General features: G+C 35.9%; 1 protein-coding gene across 1 annotated transcript in view; it reads right to left on the bottom strand.

The window, feature by feature from the left end:
- Positions 1-448: 448 nt before the first annotated feature.
- The window catches only part of NUP35 (nucleoporin 35), a 31,440-nt gene continuing 11,578 nt past the window's right edge, over positions 449-20,310 (bottom strand). Inside the window, exons 5-9 of the mRNA XM_043487931.1 lie at positions 7,725-7,866; positions 5,122-5,191; positions 4,245-4,373; positions 2,064-2,228; positions 449-1,085 (exon numbers count right to left, since the gene is read on the bottom strand). Of these exons, the coding sequence (XP_043343866.1) occupies positions 1,008-1,085; positions 2,064-2,228; positions 4,245-4,373; positions 5,122-5,191; positions 7,725-7,866 (584 nt within the window). The 3' untranslated portion in view covers positions 449-1,007. The remainder of the gene's footprint in view (positions 1,086-2,063; positions 2,229-4,244; positions 4,374-5,121; positions 5,192-7,724; positions 7,867-20,310) is intronic.

Here is a 20,310-nt window from a genome sequence, read left to right as displayed (position 1 = left end):
AACAGTGGAGAAGAGCAGGGAAACTTTAATTTAAACTTCAAGACACTCCAAAGACAAAACCAAACACACTGTGTAGATGTGGTCTCAATAGTGACTCAAACCAACCAACTGTAAAATTGAAACAAATTTTGGAAACAACTGGAAAACGTTTTTACAGGACTAGATATTAGAACTTAAGAAATTCTTCTTCTTTCAGGTGAGATACTGCCATTGTAATTACATATGGAAATATTCTTTCTTTGATATAACCTCAAGTATTTAAAATCACATCTCAGATATACTTTAAACGAAAGAATGAGAGATTAAACTAGCATGGCAAAATAGTAATGGTTACATGGTTATGAAAGCTGGATTATAGGCAGATGAAGGTTCATGACATAGTTTCTCTATTTCTGCAGACTTCAAACTTTTTGTACTAATTAAGAAATCACTTTCAAAAACTGCTCAATACATATAATTGACAAGTTTATTATCAAGAAACTTCGGTTTTTTAAAATATTGCATTGGCTTTACAAGACTGAAAGATGATCATCCAGGACAAATATAAACAAGGATAATTAAAATATTAAATACTATCTAAATTAAAAAGACCCTAATTCAAATTGTTAATTATAATCTTTGTGTCTTGTTAGAAGCAGCTGTAGTTACCCTTCATGAAATTCACCTCACCAACTTATGAAGACTACAAAGCCTCACTACAAACTCAATTATATAATTTACAGTAATCAATGAGTTTTTGCAGTTAATCATGCACTATCACAGGAAGCCCAAAATCTTCTTTACAGGGATTTGTTTCTTTAAAATGTATCTCAAGCATCTTTTAAAGTGCGAGCTACAAGTATGCTATATTCTTAAAGAAAAAAGCTTCCAAAGGAAGTATGAGACAGCTATACGACACTGTCAAGAGTGGTTATATAACTAACCGAAGAATCCCAGCAGCACCCTGCTAACTCTGCTTTAGTGTGGCAGTCTTCTCCTCTGTACTTGACGTCTCAGCTCTTCCTACACTACCAGCCGAACATGTATTCCATCGCTTTGGATACAAGACTTTCATCTTTTTTTGGTGTTTGTCTGTCAGAAATCACCTATCAAAAAAACACACATACATAAAATTGTATGGTTATGGTTTTAGTGTCAGAGTCCATTCTAGAGTTAACAGCTAATTTTAAAGTACCAAACACTAAAATGGATTTGTAGCCCTAAATTGTATATTTAAAGATTAAAACACAGGCTTAGTTAGAAGACCTATATGCTTTTAAGAATGGCAGAATTTATACTCCTTCGGCAAAGCAAAGTGCATCTACTGCCCAATTAGTAAAATGACAAACACTAAAGCTACAGGAGATGAGGACTTTACAATGATGATTAAAAGAAAAAAAACAACTAAAAGGAAAAATTAAGCCAGTTCTAGAATGATCCCCAAATTTCAAGGGGAAGTCCAACTGCTCTACTAAAGTGTCTTATTTGCTGCCTTAGGACTTGTGTCTGTAGCTGGGCAAGTTTAGAACTCCCGGCTAATTAAGCAAGGACAATTATATACTGAGTGAGAGTCATAATATTTCTAGTATTCTTCAATAAACATAATGAACTTTTCCTTTAAGCTTTTTTGAAATGGTAAGTTTTGAAATGGGAGCTGGGCAACATTTTCTTTTGATCACCAAAATTGCTTCCAATCTAAGGTTCTTCATTTGTGATACCATCAGATTTAGTTATCAACTAATATAGTTTTAGCATTCTCTCACGCCAGAGATGCCCACAAGAAACTTTTTATATATGCAAACATAACTTAGAAAAAACTAAAATAACAACTCTCAAAATGTTTTTTAAAATGACAATGATTTTTTTTGAAAATTCAAGATAAATTTCCACTGGCCAAAACTGTAATTTGTAAAATAGAAAATTTAAAAACACAAAGTGTATTGGTTTCATCGAGGTAATCAATTTCAATAGGAAATATTTAATGGCATTTAATGGCATATAAATCAACCCAATGAAAAAGTTAAACACACACACTATGCACTGCAGCCTTTAAAGTATGTTCTTTCATCCAGTCCTTAAAATACCTGATAGTCACTAGTAGAAGCTTTGTATGCTGTAGCAAGAGGTCTCATGGTAGAAATCCGAGGAGTGCTTCCAGGCTGGGTTGGTGTACCTAAGGTTTTGATCGGTGGTGTGAAGGCAAGAGATGGAGATGATAAAGCACACCTGTCACTGTTTTCCATGACGCTCTGGAGAAATAAAGAACTTCCGTTTATTAACATAAAACATCTTATCCACTATTACGTCCAAAGAAAACATCATTAAAAGAAGCATACTTTATTTGATCTAATTCACCTTTCACTAATTTTAGACCTGATAAAACAATACCTGCTTCTTAGCTAGCATATGAGACCTAATGCTCAAACAGAAATCTCACTTGAATGACCTCAAATATCTACTATCAACTCTCAAGAGTAAGACTCTCCTAACAAACACAATGGAAAATCAGTAAGAAAGACAAGAGAATTTTGGGGGAAGCTGAGGTGGGTAGTAAGTCCATGCTATTTTATACCCAGTAACCCCAAATTTTCCTCTAGCCTCTATGATGATCTGTTACAGCACAATGTAATAATTACACAACTACTCAGCAATCTAAGATTATGATAACAGGAGCCATGTCTAATTCATGCACTAATATATATATATAAGTACCAAGCAGAGTGCCTGGTAGGTGAAAGTTCACATATATTAAAGAATGATCATGATTTTACAAGCCACAAAGAAAAGTTTAAAGTGTACTCAGCTTATTTAAAAGTATAAAGATACATGTCTGTGTGTGTATATGTGAGTCACTCAGTCGCGTCCAACTCAGTGCAACCCCATGGACTGTAGCCCGCCAGGCTCCTCTGTCCGTGGAATTCTCTAGGCAAGAATACAAGAGTGGGTAGCCTTTCCCTTCTCCAGGGGGATCTTCCTGACCCAGAGATCGAACCCAGATCTCTTGCACTGCAGATTCTTTACTATCTGAGCTATCAGGGAAGCCCCATATAAACATATAGTATTATTTAAATATTTTAAAACAGAAATGACTAATAAAAAAGCTTCACCTTACAACAGCCAAGACATGGACGCAACCTAAACGTCCATCAACAGAGGAATGGACAGAGATGTGGCACATATACACATCATATACACATCATTAAAAATGATGAAATAATGCCATTTGCAGCAACACAGACAGCCCTTGAGATTGTCATACTAAGTCAGTCACACAGAGAAAGATAAATATCATATGGTATCATATGGTATCCACCTATAAATGAAATTTTAAAAGACACAAATGAACCTAGATAACAGAAAGATGCTCACAGACTTAAAAGAATCAACTTATGGTTGCCGGGATAAGGACAGGCAGAAGGGATAGTTACAGGGACATGAACACACTGATATCTTTAAAATAGACAATCAACACAGACGGACCTACTACATAACATAGGGAACTCTCTTCAGTATTATGTAACAATTTAAATGTGGAAAGAATTTGAAAAAGAACAAACACATGTGTCTGTATAACTGAATCACTCTGCAGTATACCTGAAACTATCACAATATTGTTAATCAACTATATTTCAACATAAAACGAAAAGTCAGGAACTTCCCTGGTGGTTCAGTGGCTACACTCTGCACTGCCAATGCATAAGATGCAGGTTCAATCTCTGGTCAGGGAACTAGATCCCACATACTGCAACTAAGATTTGGCACAGCCAAATAAATAAATACATTTTTTAGGAAGTTTTAAAAAATATATATAAATAAATCTATTTGATACTACATTTTAAAAAAAAGCTTCAGTCTTTCTAAAGAAACCCTCAGTTACCATTCATATGGAATATTTCATTCTGAAATAGCACCACTCCTTTAAAGTACTTAAAGAATCTGATGTTGCTTTGTGCAAAAAAGGGAATGGGTTAAAAGTTAAAAGACCTAGAATGTAGGCCTCACCTTAACAACCCTGGGTAAGTTACCTAAGACCTCTTGACCTCTTTACCTGTAGAGTGAAGGGGTTAGGATATATTATATCTAGAGTATTGTGACTAAATATCTTTGACTTATCATAAAAGAGTGCTATAACATCATCCATCACATTTTTAAAAACTAAGCAACAGCAGCACAGTGAAGCAAAGTGACACGCCACCAATGTTAGTACTTAGTTCTGTGTTCTTCATATAAATTAAGCTGTTTTCCTTACATCAGCAATAACTTACTTTATCTATACATGGTTTTACACCAATCATGATAGATTCTCCAAAAATTCTTCCATCTTTGCTTAAGGCTTTCCGGGCCTGCAGTTTAGATTGATAACGAATATGCATCCAATTTCCTGTGTTAGACATCTGCAAAAAATGAAGTTTTTTCTTAAATTAAAATATAAAGTATATAAAATTCAAATTTTCTATTAGAAAATAGAAACATACAAAATAAATCTGCTTCTAGTTTTTATCTGATGCCCTGTAAAAGCTGTATACTAGAATTCAACAAAAATTCTATTTAAACAATTTCAGTATCTCTAATTCTTAAATCTCTTATATAAAGAATATGTGGCAAATATTCTCTAAAAGCAAAGTAATTTTCAAAAGATAATTGTTTCTTACAAAAAGGTCTTATCCACACTTGCTATGAAATTTTTTTAAACTGTATTCATCGATCTGATTTTTTTGTAGGAGTTAAACAAGTCAATCTCTAGCAATAAAAAAAAGATTTGTTATTTATAATTTATTGTGCAAGGTAATTTAAAGAAAAAAAAAACTCTCTGCAAAACTAAAGAAACTCTAAGAACTCTAAGTAAGAAATATCCTTTTTGTTTTCATTTACCCCAATGAAACAAGCTCAAACTGGAAAACTTTCACAATCTTTTTTAAGAGACTGTTAACTATTTTTAAAAGGGGGGAAGCCTGAAACTCTCACTTACTTATCTTCTCTCTTTTTATCAAACACTATGCAACTTCCAGCCTGTCAGACTCCAACAGATATATTCTTTGAAAATTTTAAAGAAGAAAGAAAAACTTTTAAGACATTCAGCAGCAAATTCACAGATTATCTTTCCTCAGCTTAAATCTTGAACTGAAAAGAATTAAGACTTACCACATGTTTTAAGATATTCCCATATTGTGCAAATTGCAATAATATATAGGAAGCAGATGCCTGAGGAAACCTGGGGAAAAAAAACTTGCCCAATCAACTTCAATAATGATGAATGCAAATTAACTTACAAGCATTTCAAGATAAACACTCCCCAGTTGTCTAGTACATTAATAAGAGACCCTTGATCATTCTGCTTTCCTCTATTATTAGTTAAATCTATTCATTTGCCCATCACCCAAAAGCAAATTATGTTAAAATTAGTTCTGACTCAGCCACTTTTTTCCATCTCCAAATTCCCTCCCTGAAATTTCTAAAATTCAAGTCACAGTTCTGCATATAACTTATTTTACGTGGGTATGTGTATGTGCATACATGCTTGTGAGGGGGGTGGAGAAACACTGAGATATACTACTACGGTTATTAAAGAGCAATGAACTTTACATTATAGAGAGTCATATCAATATATACTGAGCACCATCTGAAAATACAAAAATGTGTTCCTGAAACAAAAACTCAGAACCAGAATCAATGGTAAACAATCAATTAAAAAGATGGCTACCAAAACTTTAAATGGCCTTATTTCTGTATGGAAAATTCTAAGTGATTTGTACTTTCTTCTTCATAAAGCACTAAATGTCTTGACTATCACAATGAGATATAAGTTTGATAGTTCAAATAATAAAGCTATTTTCAACTTGAAAATCTGGAGTTTCCTTAACCAATAACTTCAGTTATCTGGAGCTTGAATTAGAAATTTAAAGGAAAAAAATGTGAGTCACAAAAATAAATAGGAAACTCCACATATTAAAATCTATGTGACTAAAATACTGCATTCAAGATTGGAAATTTATTTTATGTTATGTAAGTTTCGATATAAGGTTTCTAACTCCAAAGAAAACAACAAAAAAGTCGGGGTGACTGCAAAGCAGTACTAAAAAATACCAAAACCAGAGAGAGAAATAATGTTTGCACTTGAGGGAGGCACTTGAGAAATAAAACGTAAGAGTCTAGGACCACTCTGAGGAGAGACAGTCCAATATATCCTGTCAAAGAATCACCCTACTCAAGAGGGAGGGGATATATGTATACTTATGGCTGATTCACCTTGTTGTACGGCAGAAACAAACATAACACTGTTAAGAAACTGTCCTACAATTAAAATTTTTTAAAAAATCATTACCCTAAAAAAATAAATGTTATTTCATGATGACCCTAAGTCCGAAGGAAGAAGTCAAATCATCAAAGGAAGAACATATATAATGTATTATAACTGTACTTTTTAGCTGTACTTCCCTATAAATAATCAAAAGATGATATTTTATCCCTTAGAAGAATATGTTTCCGTTCTTGCAATTAAACTCATAAGCAGGGTTACTAAAATATAAAACCAACAGAAAATATATGGGTGGGAAAGGATAAGTCTTAACAATGAAGGACTAACCGAAGTATAATACTTCAATTAATTTATCCAAGTACTGAGGAAGCTTAAAAATGATACCATTACTACTCAACTTGAAAAACACACTTGAGTGGACAGATACATTCAAAAACATACCAACAAGCACTTCATGAGAGAATACAAAAATTTAAACACAAACACCAAAAAAAAAAAAAGCAGCAGCAGTCAGCCCAATGGCTGTGGACACAGGGCTGAGGGTGGGCTTTCTGGAGAGCAAGGAAAAGCAAGCACCCTGCCTTTTACCTAAACACAATCAGCACCAACGACTCTCTCTGGAAGGTGACACAAAAAGCAGGTGGCAGTAACTACCTTACGAGGAGAGGAACTGTAGCTGCTGGGGAAAAGGTAAGAAGGAAAACTTCACTGCGATCTTACACACCCCTCTGAGCTTAAATAAGCCAAATACAGTACACTAACACCCGCCCGTGCATTGCTCTCTCCTTCAAGCTCACGTGTTCTTGTATTTTTCACCCCAAAACTAAGTACAGAGAGGTCCAGCAACAGCATGACATCACACTGTCAAATGCATCTAGGACTGCCATGCAGTTTCTATTAATGTTCGATATTCCACAGCTAGTAGGTACCAATCCTGTGGCATAGTATGCATATATATACAAATACAATTCAACTTGTTAGTTCAAAACTGGTAAAGTCCAATATAAGCATAGACACAGTCCCAACAAAGGAAGGGGCTTCCTAAGTCTAGTGGGGCAACCCTCTTCCAATATTCAGCAAATATGCTGAAAAGAAAATAAGAAAAGGCAAACAGAAAAATGATGGAAAAACTATTAAAAATCAAAAAGTAATATACATGCTGAAATGTCAAGGGCTTCCCTTGTGGCTCAGCTGGTAAAGAATCTGCCTGCAATGCAGGAGGCTTGGGTTCGATCCCTGGGTTGGGAAGATCCCCCGGAGAAGAGAAAGAAATGTCAAGAGAAGAGAAGAAGAAATGTCAAGGTGATATATACTGATGTCTGCAATGTACCCTGAAATGTACCAAGAATAACAAGAAAGATGAATTTAGGTGAATCTAGGTGGATAAATGAGTGTCTGCTATGCAACTATTTTAGTTTTTTAAAATATATTTGATAATATTCATTAGAAAACATTGTTGCTTTAAAGGTAAATTATCTAGAAACCTTACCCGAACACAGTCACCCAAGTGTCATCAAGGTGATCTTCAGATGTCAGAGAATCTCCTTGAGTATAAAAAGGATCCAACTGGGCAGGAGATAATGTTGTCTTTCGGGGTTGACCAATGTTTGCTGGACTAAACATACTTTGCCCTATATTAGTATATTTAGTAAGTTAGTTACCAATAGAAACATCTTGGTTTATTTTAAATGAAAGCTTTAGTTTTAAATAGAAAAGTATATTAAAAGTTGGCAATTCCATAAATAATTCAAAATATACACTGTAACCAAATCATAATTATATACTACTATACAATTTGAGAGGAAACCATTAAAATTTGAGTGTAACTTATGACTTTGCAAATTTATTTTTATTACAAATTTCTAAATATTTTATTAATTTCCAGTTAAACCTACACCAGAAGGATCTCCAGTCAACCTCAAGGACTTCTGTTGGACTCACCTTCCAAACCCACCACTTTCATTATGGCACCTCTGCCTTAAAAATAGTCAATTACTTCTCATTAGACACTACAAAATCCAACTGCCTTGGTCTCCACAATATCAGTTCAGTTCAGTTGCTCAGTCGTGTCCAACTCTTTGCGACCCCATGAACCGCAGCACGCCAGGGCACCCTGTCCATCACCAACTCCCGGAGTCCACCCAAACCCATGTCCATTGAGTCGGTGATGCCATCCAACCATCTCATCCTCTGTCGTCCCATTCTCCTCCTGCCCTCAATCTTTCCCAGGATCAGGGTCTTTTCAAATGAGTCAGCTCTTCACATCAGGTGGCCAAAGGATTGGAGTTTCAACTTCAACATCAGTCCTTCCAATGAACACCCAGGAATGGTCTCCTTTAGGATGGACTGGTTGGATCTCCGTGCAGTCCAAGGGACTCTCAAGAGTCTTCTCCAACACCACAGTTCAAAAGCATCAATATACTTCCAACCTTATTTTTCCAGTGTGCCCCTCAACAGTACTACCCTAGTCCCTAAGATGTGAATGCAGTTTTCTCTTATTCAGGTTATTTCTATCTGAAATGTCTGATTCTATTTTTTCTTTTCTTATCCTTCAACAACTACAATTAATGAGTACTTCATGTCCAACATGTCAAGCTAAATACTTTACATGGTCATTTTATCTCAGAAGCTCTGTCCTACTGAGACTACATATTTCTGAGAAACAGAGTCTTTAAATGTACACTAAGGATCATTCCAGGTATCAAAAATACAAAAAGTGACCAAGTGAGACCAAAGGGAGAAAAAAAATCTCTAACAGAGCTTAAATTCTCATGGAAGAGAGACAAGCAAATACCTAGTATGTTAGAAAACAAAATCCTGTAAGAAAAAAAATCATAATGCAGAGAAGAGTGATAAGGAATACATATGCAGATAGGAGTTAATATCCAAAATACATAAGGAACTCATACAACTGAACAGCAAAAAACAAACAAAACAAAACCAATCCAATGTAAAAAAAAAAAAAAATGGAAACAGGAACTCAATCGACATTTTCCCAAAGACGTCCACAGGCACAAAGAAAGGTGCTCAATATCACTAATCATTAGGAAAATGCAAGTCAAAACCAGAATGAGATATCTCATGGCTATTCATCAATGGCTATCATTTAAAAAAAACCAAGAGATAAGGGTTGGTAAGGATTTGGAGAAAAGGGAATCCTTATACACTGCTGGTGGGAATGTAAGTTAGTACACACGCTATGAAAAACAGTATAGAGGGTACTCAAAAAAATTAAAAATAGAGCTACATATGATCCAGCAATCCCTCTTGAGCATATAGCCCAAGAAAATAAAAACAGGATCTCAGATATCTACACTCATATGTTCACTGCAGCACTATTCACAACAGCCAAGATATGGATACAGTAAATAGATGGATAAAGAAGATGTGCTACGTGAGTCCAACGAAATGTCATTCAGCCATTTAAACGAACGAAGTCCTGCCATTTGTGACAATATGGATGGACCTTGAGCGCATGACATTCAAGATGGTAAGTGAAAGAAGTCAGACCAATACTGTATCACCTCATTTATATGTGGAGTGTAAAAAAGCAGAACTCACAGCAGTGGTTACCAGGGACTTGGGGACAGGGGACACGGGGAGTTGTTCTGGTCAAAGGGTATAGTTGAATAAGCTCCGGGGATTTAAGTACAGCATGCTGATTATCACTAATAATACCAGATTACATACCTAAAAGCTGCTAAAAGAGTAGTTTTCTCACCACAAAAAAAAAAAAGAAAAGAAACGGTAATTCAGTAATATGATGAAAGGTGTCAGCTAACACCAGGATCATTTTGTGATATATCAGTGTAGCAAATCAGCACACAGTACACAATTTAAACCTGACTGTCAATCACAGCTCAGTAACTCTGTAATGTTAGTTTCCCTCTATTATATCCATAAGTTAACCTGCAACAGTAGACTTATACGTTACTTCAAGAATCAAATGGAACATGAGACAGATAAGAACTCACACAAGTTAACTATTTTAACAAGATAGAACTTCAATACTATGAATGACGCACTTGGTACAATTATTATTTTGCATCAACAGCACAAATATATTCAGAGTCAAATCTAAAATAAAAGACTTCCAAGAATGATCTCCATTCTCTTGCCTCCAAGCAGTATCAAACCAAAACTACAGCCTCAACAGAATTAAAAGTCAAAGGCATCAATAAAGTAAAAACTGCAATGTAACAATGTGATTCTAACTAAAGAGGAAAAATATGATCATTTACAAATTTCAAAGTTCTTAATTCTTTATGCCACACAACTTGAATTCCCTTACATCATCTGGACTCAAGTTTAGAAATCAGAATTAATCTAATCTAACGCATTAATATAGCCTTTCCTTAAGAAAATAAATAAATAATTTCAGATCACCTCAGATCTGTTAGGCTAATTAAGAAATCTATTTAATTCAGAACACTATCCTAGCCCCTACTAGAAAGTAAGAGAAGATGCTCAAAACTGATTTTTTTATGTTGGGTCGTCAAGAAATCGGGCTAAAAACGATTTAGCAACCAGAATCTTGACAAACAAATCTTTAAATATTTTTACAACAGTAATCGAGCACAAGAAGGTATGGAACAGTTATAAACTCCAGAGAAAACAAAAGGGTGTCCAAGAAGGACATGGAATTCTAGCATGTTACACGGTCAGTCTATAGATGCACCTAATTTTAAAATTAAATTCATGCTTAAGAGAGACAATACAAAGTAAATAACTTAAAGAATGTTAAACTGCACAGGATGCTAGAATACATTTGGCCACTTTTCTTTTCCCTAGCAATTATTCTTTTCTTCATCATCACAGAGGCATTTAATAGGTATAAAATATTTCTAAAATAAGCCTGATTTAAAATGAAACACCCTACTTTAATAAGTGAGCTAATCAACTTACCAACTTTCCTGCTAGGAAATACAGAGAAGCACACAAAAGATAACCTTAAGTAAGTTTAGTTCTTACTACAAAGACATGCCTTTAACACAATAAAAGAGATGGTAAAAAGGCATTTTAGTATAAAATCTAAAGCCAATTCAAAAATTTTATGTCCTGTATTACCATTAAGAAGGTACAATTTAGCTTTGCTATTTCATGTAATAATCTTCAAGGAAGAAATTAAATGAAGGATCAAAATAAGACAACCATTATGACCTTTAAAAATAAAACAAATCAAAATTAAGTCTCAAATAAATAAGCAATCTAATTTTTGCCCCATCAACTACTCTGAAAAACATAATGACTTATACTAATCTAAAACTATTTACATAACTTTAGCATAATTGCCCCCCCACCTTGTTAATGTTTCATTAGTCCAGTAATTTTACTTCCTTTCAATCAGACTTCTGGTACCTGCAAGCAATGCTTTGTAAAATGAAAAAGTGTGCCTATCAAACCGCATCAAATTGTGTCTCCCTTGGTAAACCATTACTCAAACAGTCTTAAGATCAGACTGGAAGTGGAGGGGAAAAGAACTTATTACCTTTTATGAAAATGTCTTCAATTAAAGACCAGATTCAATTATTTCAAAATAGACCACTAACCTAAATGAAAATAAGAGACAGAAGGAGTGGGAAATTTTAAAGAGATACATGGCATATGAAACTTGGGAGAAAAAGAGGTTCCTGGCAGTGCTGTTACCTTCTTATCATGAAACAACCTATAAAAAAGAATTTGGTCTCAGTCCAAAGAGATGTTTGGCCTTTTCAGGTTCCTGGGAGATAACTCCTACACCCTAGGAATTTCCCCAGCCAGGAGAGTGTTTTTGTTATTTGTGGCAGGCCCCTCAACCTCAAGTGAACCTAACAAGGTAACACCTAGTGAAGTAGGTCATGACATAATGACCACCCATAAAGACCATTCATGTTATTAAAAAAGGTCACCTCTGGGCAGAAGAAGGGATAGAGACCGAGTCTGGCCACTTGACCAATGATGCAATCATTTTTATGTAATGAAACTCCAATGAGACCTCAAGGCATGGAGGCTCCCTGAGCTTCCCTACTCGCCAGTACTCTGAGCACTGTGCCATCTGTCGATGCTGGGAGGATAACATGTCACAGTTCTTGTTTGGAACAGTCCCGGACTTCAGCCCACGTATCTCTTTCCTTAGAAGGTTCTAATCTGTATCTTTTCTACAATAAAACTAACTGTAAGCATTGCACTTTCAGTGGATCCTCAATCTGTCCGGTGAATTATCAGACCTTAGAGTGGGCTTGGGAAAGCCTGAATTTGCAGCCAGCAAGTCTGAAATGAAAGTGGCCCTGGGGACTCTTAAACTTACAGTCGGCACCTGAAGATAGAGCAGTCTTGCAGGGACTGTATGCTCAGACTTGCAGTTTGACAAACGCATCATACCCGGATGAATGTAACAGTATCCAAAATAGTACAATGAACTGAACACCAGTGTTCATCTCCAGCCCTTGTCAGGTGACTAATGACAATCATTCTGGAAAGTCCAAGGTTTTGGAGACCAAAGAAGGTGTGAGACAGACCCCTGGTTGAAATCAAGGAAAACCAGTTTGAGAGAGGATATGATAAGGAATGGAAAGGCAAGCCCCTCCCCATCCTGTGCAGCTACCCAACCCCCGAAAAACCAAGGTGTCCCCTTGGAAAAGAAACGTCAATAGCTCAGGACTCAGCGGGTCCCAGTCACAGAGGAGAATAACTATGTAAGAGTGAAAATCTGCATACTGAAAAGAAGACTTCTCCCGTTCTACATTCAGAACAGCAGCTTAGACATTAATACTGAATATTAAAGAACTTTTCTTTGGGAAATTTAAGAGAAAGGACCTATATATGCTGAAATCAGAGATTTTTCCAACAAAAATTTGTCTAACTGTCTAATGCTCCTACAGCAAAGCCCAAAGAGAGACAGAATAACCTCTCTCCACTAATTTCCCCTTTCCTACCATTGTCAACACACACACACACACACACACACATATACACACACACACACACACAGACTCCAAGTAGCTATTTAGTGCTTCATTCAATACATATGCCTTCACTAAGAAAAGGCATAAGAGATTAAAAAAAGAGAGACAGAGAGAGAGGGGAAAAAAAAGATCTAGAAGGAAACAGACGGTATAAACAGGAATAAAAGTCCAACTTGAAGTTCAATGGTAAGTTATTTTAACCATGAAACAAGACAGGATGCTACATTTTAAATACTTTAAGAAAACAGCAGCAAAAAAGATCATTGAATATTAAAATATCAAAATAAATTATTAAATGCACTGGAAATTGATATTATGGACATCTTTCAGAAAGTAGAATACAGATATAAAAGACACTCTAACACAGAAAAAGTAGAAATTTAGAAATCTCTGCAGCACTCACAAACAGAATAAATTCCAGAGAGATAGAGAACACAGAAAACAGTGGGAAAGCTATTATCAAATACAAGGAAGCTTGACAAAACCCAGGGTAAGTGTCTTGATTTAAAGGATCCATCAATTCCCCAGAAAAACAAAGTCCCAGAGCAAGGCAGATTTGTGGAAATGAAAACACTAACCCTACAGAGATCTTAAATTTTTTGAAACCAAGCCCCTACAGCACCTTAGGAACCATCACTGCGTATGACATCTGCAGAACATTGGAAGCCAGAAGACAAAGGAATGATGCCCCCAAAATTCCAATCTAGAACTCTATACGTGGCCAAACAAACAACCCACTATAAGGAAGATAAAAGGCATTTCAAACTCAAGGTCTTAAATTTTATTTCCCATGTAAGTTTTCCTAGAAAGGTACTCAAATATGACCTTCACCAAAATGAGAAAATAAACTAAGAAAACATGTTAACTAGGAAAACTAGATCAACTCTAGAAACTCGCTAAGGCAAACCCTGAGCTAAGAGCTGTACATCGTGCTGATACAGGAACAGCCAGGAGAGAGGCTGAGAATGAGAGGTTCTCAGTTTAAAACAAAACAAACAAAAATGAAACTGTGAGCATTTTTAAAAAGACATAGCAGCAGAACATTTGCTTAAAGGAAGCAAATGGCACATAGAAAATTAGGCAAATGGAAACAAGAAACAATTATTAACTAAAGAAAAATTAAAATTTTACAGGAAGAATAAATTATAATATACTACTCGATGAAACACTAAACAGCACTTACATAATCATAGTAATATAAAACACTGACAAAGGAATAAAGTTTGATATATTTCAATTCTATTCAGATAATGCAGGGGACATAAGATAATTTTCTTCAATTACCTTAAGATACAGCAATTTTAAAAATGAAAATCAAGAATTAGCAATATAATTACATACAGCCGACTAAGAAATGGCCCTCCAAGATGGCTACATCCTAATCCCCAAAACCTGTGAATGTTACTTTACACAGCAAAAGAGATTATGCATTTATGATTAAGGATCCTGAGATGGGAAGACTATAGAGGATTATTCAGGTGGACCCCCAATAAATCCACTACTGTCCTCACAAGAGATGTGATGGGATGATGGAAAGAGATTGGAGTGATACAGTACACTTTTAAGTTGAAAGAAGGGACCACAAACCAAAGAATACAGGTAACCACTAGAATCTGGAAAACACAAAACCAAAGAGCAAGGGAATGGATCCTCTCTAGGGCCTCCAGAAGGTAACCAGTCTTACCAACACCTTGACTGTAGCTCAATGAAACTGATTTTGGACTTCTGACTTCTAGAACTATAAGAAAATAAATCCAAGCTGTTTTAAATCACTGAACTTGTGGTAATATGTCATAGTGACAACAGAAAGCTAATACAGCAACTCATTCAGGTAAGGGAAGCTAAATTCCAAAAGGAATAGCTCTAAGGTCTGGACTGGCTAGTTCTGGAGGAATAAAGCTAAAGACTGCAGCATTTCATTATGGTATTGCATTTAAGTACTATGTGTTATTTTTAAACAATTTGGAATTATTACTTTGACTAAAACATAACATATTATCCCACTAAAATTAGAGACCAATCAATGGTACTATGGCTAGTTTGGCATGAAACTAAATAAATTTTGGTGATTAATTTTAAAAAGTTAATGCCACAGGCAGAAAAATGGTCCCCCAAAGATGTCTATGTCCTAATATCCAGGAGTTGTGAATATGTTACATTACATGGTAAAGAGAAATTAAGGATGCTATGGAATTAAGATTGCTCATCATCTCATCTTACACAAGAAGATTATGCTGGACAATAGAGTGAACCCAACAGAATCACAAAGGTCCTTAAATGGTGAGGGGAAACAAATGATGTTAAATAAAGGCTCAACTAACCATGGCAGGCTTTGAAGCTGGTAAGAATGCATGACCCAAGAAATATGGGCAGTTCTAAAAGCTGGAAAAGAGGAGAAGAAAACAAGATTCTCCTCTAGAACCTCCACAAAAGAACGGAGTCCTAATAACACTCTGATTTTAGCCCACTGAGACCCATTCCAGACTTCTGACTTCCAGAATTTTAAAATAATAAATGAGTTGTTTGAAACCACTGTAATCTGTGATAATCTGTGTCAGCAGCCATAAGAAACTAATATAATCTAGATTAAGGCTAATGTTTACTCAATATATTAAAGAAACACTATGCCACCCCAAGTTGAACACAAATATTCCAATCATCATTTGGTGTTGGGATGTCATTGCCTCAAAACACTATATACATATAGGAGTTTCCTCTGTCTGCTCTAACAAACTACTACAAACTGAGTGGCTTAAAACAGCAGAAATTTATTCTCCCACAGTTCTGGAAACCAGAAGGCTAAGAACAAGTTTTCAGCAGAGTCTAACACCTGCTGAAGGCCAGCAATCAAAGAATTCCTTGCTTGCTGGCTCCTGTAGCTTCCAGAGACCCTGGTGACTTTTAGTGTTCATTGATCTATGGCTACAACACTTCAATGTTTCCCTCACTTCATATCACCTTCTCCTCTGTATCTCTCTCCTGTCTGTGCCAAATTTCTCTGTGCCTCTAGGAACACTTGTGATTGGATTTAGGGCACACTTGCATCCAGGTAATTACCACGATTATCTTGCCCTCTTTTCCTCTCTCCTTAACTGTCCACTCTCCTTGAGAGACACGCCTCTCAAGATCCTTAGCTTAATATGCTTTGGCCACAAAAAGCAGTACTCAGGATTCCAAGAATTACAACGTGAACAAGTCATTTTGGGGGCCACCATTCAACTCACTACAACTCACATCCATCAATCCACTCAGTCAAGCAACATTTACTGACATCCCTTTATACCCAGCTCTGTGACAGGTAAACAATGAAGATATATGGAAGGAATCTCTGTCCTAAAGATCATAACCCAGTAATGGAGAAACATAAAAGCCTAGCAGAGAGAGTTCCATAGGCGCACATACAAGGAACAGCTAACCCAGATCAGAAAAAGAAGTGTCAGGGAAAAGTTGCTCACAGAAAAATCAGTCCTTTATCTGCTCTTCTGAGAACACTATTAGAATTATGAGTTCCTGGCATCAACAAAAGCAGCCAGAAATGGCTATAACCTAAACATCATACTTAACCTGTTAACAATATGCTAACACAAATAAGGATTCTAGCTCAGTACATGTAATTGCTATACCATTTGCGAGAGGTGACAAGTAAATGAAAGAACTTCTCAAGAAAAAAAAAAAAAAACCTAATTAAAAATAGGATGAAAAATAGAGGAGTACTTAAATAGCAGCAGAAGAAAACTGATCAGTGAGGATGGGGAAAGATAGGGCAAACATTCAGTATTCTTTACCAGAGGCAATAATGGTTAAAAAGTTTCTGAAATTCTTTAATCTTGACTACCTACTTTGTTATATGACCAACATTTTCCTGCACCAGAAATAAGATTTTAAGAGAGATTTTTAACCTCAGTTACAGAATTAAAAACTAATCAAAATCTCCTTATTGGATACAAGTTCAGTTCAGTTCAGTTGCTCAGTCGTATCTGACTCTTTGCCACCTCTTGGACTGCAGCACGCCAAAGCGTCCCTGTCCATCACCAACTCCCGGAGCTTGCTCAAGCTCATGGATACAAAGACCTCAGCATAAAACAGCAATTCATACCATTAAGTCCTGTGATGTCTCTTTATAAAAGCTGTCAACCTCCGAAAGTTAAAATTTACATATTATAGAAGTTTTCGTTTATTTAACATTAAATGTAAGACTTTAAAAAATTAAAAGTCTACACATTCTCCTTCAATTTTCTCAACTCTTTTTTTCAATTTCCTGTTTAGCATCGACCATGCATCATAGTCCTCATGTCAACAACATGTTTTCAAAAGTATTCTTTTTCACTTATGTCCCATTAAGACTTTCTATACATAAATTCTTAAACTCAAAGGAGCAGCAGCAGTGACTCCCAGTGGCCAACTTTATGACAGGGATATTTTCCTATCACAGTTTTTATATTTTCACGTATATGAAAGTTGCAAGAACTTCATAGAAGTTACAGTATTAGAAAAAATAGATTAACAAAAGGAAGTTTAATTAGCTTTAACCCTGTACTCTTCTACTTGACAGCAGTAAGAATATTATAATGTATGCTTTTTAGACAACTAAGAAATGCTTTAAAACATATAACACATTACTTAAATTACATGCTTTTGCATTTCCAATGTCTCTGGAGTCACTGACTGACTCACCCAGTCACTATTATAGCAAACAGTCAAGCAGCAAGGTATTATCACACAACAGAGCATGTCACCTACCTATTTGTTTGATCAGATTAAGATGGCTAAAACCTGAACTAATTCCCCTAGAAAATTTCACCTCAAGTAAGTAACTGAAACAGAAGTGACATCCTAGATTTTTCACCATGATATGTGGTAGACAGAAATCTAAAGACATCACCCCAAAGTTTCTGTCCCTGGGTTTCATTGATTGGTAATTCAACCAAACTCTAATCCAAGTATTGCTGTGAAGGGATTTTACAGATAGAATTAGGTTACTTATCAGTTGATCTTAAAATAAAGAACTACCCGGGACTACTGCAGTGAGCCAAGGAATCAAATGATCCCTTAACAGCAGCAGATGGCAGAAAAGTCAAATCAGAACTATGAGAACAGATAAGTCAGAGAGACTCAAAGCACAGGAAAAGACTTGATCTGCCACTGCTGCTTTTGAAGACAGAAAGAAAACCAGAAGCCAAACAATGAGGGCAGCCTGTAGACACTGAAAACAACCTATGGCAACAGCCAGTAAAGAAACAGAGACCTCAGTCCTACAACTGAATACAACTGAATTTGGCCAATGACCTGGATGCAGATTCATGCAGAGTTTCCAGAGAAGAACAGAGCCCTGCTAACACCTGAGCTATAAAGAACCAAGCTCTGCCCAAGACATCTGACCACAGAAACTATGAGATAATAAATGTGTGTTGTTTTAGGCCATTAAGTTTGTGATAATTTGTTACAGCAAAAATTTTTTAAAAATACTGATTTTGGTACCAAGTAGAATGCTGCTGTAACACCTGAAAGTGTGGGCATACTGTTAGAATAGGGCAGTGGGTAGAGGCTGGAAGAAATTTGAGGAACATGATAGAAATAGCATTGAACAAACCAGTAGTAGAAATCTATACTTTAAAGAACATTGCCAGTGATGGCTCACACACTGCTTGAAGAAATCAAGATCTGGAGGATAAAAAGATCTGTTTGTCATCGGGTATTATTTTTGTCACCCATTTTGCCTTTAAACAGGAGTGTTCAGCACAGTTTGTTTATGTAATTGTCCATTCGATTCATTTAAATCTACTGTCTTGCTATTGCTTCTCTCATTTCATCTGCTTTTGCTGTCGCTTCTCTTTTCCTCCTTTCCTGTCCTATTCTATGTCTAAGCAACCATCATCTCTCACCTGGGTTAAGGTAGTAGCCAACTATCTGATCTCCTTGCTTCCACCCTGCCCCTTACTCCAAAGTCTATTCACATCACAGGGGCAGTCTCATCCTATTTTTTTCTACCTTTTCTGGGTAAAGACCAAGTGCTATTAATACAATAACCCCCATTCCCTCTCTGGCCTCATCTCCTATTATTCACCCCCTCCCTCACTCCATTTCACACTAACTTCTTTACACATTAGTCCAACTTCTTCAAACACTCCAGACACAATCCCACCTCAGTGCCTCTGTACTTGCTTCTTCCTCTGTTTAGAAAACCTTCCCTCAACATTTTTGAGCGAATGTTAGTTTTCCATAACTACCTGTAGTAAGCAGAATAAACACCTTCCCACCCCAGATGTCCGTGTCCTTAACCCTAAAACCTAGGAATCTTACATTACATGATAAAGGAAAATTAAGACTGCAGATGTTAATATTACTAATCAGATTACATTAAAATAAGATTATTCTGACTATCCAGAAGGGCTGGAAGCATTCACCACGGTCCTTAAAAGAGAAAGAGCAAGACTTGACATGAAGCAGAATGATCAGAAAGATACAATGCTGCTGGCTTTAAAGATGGAGGAAAAGGACCAGAAAGAAATGCGGGCAGCCTCTAGAAGATGCAAAAGGCAGAAAACGGATTCTTCCCCAGAGCCTCCATAAATTAACATGGGCTACTAATGCCTTGATTTTAGCCCATTGAGACCCATTTCAGATTTCTCACCTCCAGAACTGTAAAAATAACACACTGAATTGTTCAAATCACTTTTAAGTTTATGGTAAGATGTTATGGCAGCAAAAGAAAACTAATACACTTACCTTAGTTATATAAGCCCTTATTTCCTACTTCCCTTTGCTGCTTAATTTTCCTCCACAAAATATATTACCTTCTAACAAACTATTTACTTTACTTATAAATGTAAATTTCGGAAGTAAATGTAAGCTCCATAAAGGCAAAGATTATCTTTTTTTTTCAGTTTCCCAGGGCCTGGTACATGGTTATGCCAAGTATTTGCTGAATGAACATTTGATAGATTATAGATAACATAAATATGTTGGAAAAGCTATGCTTATGATGATGCTAACAGTGACAGAAATACCATTAATCTTAAAGAAAAACGAGATATAATCAATGGCTGTTTGTAGTCAATGACATTCAGATTTACAGCTATGCATTAATATCCCTCAAAATATCTTTATTATTCAGTCTCTGCATTCCTCTTC

The sequence above is a fragment of the Cervus canadensis genome, chromosome 15 (genome assembly GCF_019320065.1).
Source record: "Cervus canadensis isolate Bull #8, Minnesota chromosome 15, ASM1932006v1, whole genome shotgun sequence".
NCBI lineage: Eukaryota > Metazoa > Chordata > Mammalia > Artiodactyla > Cervidae > Cervus > Cervus canadensis.
This window is presented reverse-complemented; position numbering and strand designations above follow the sequence as displayed.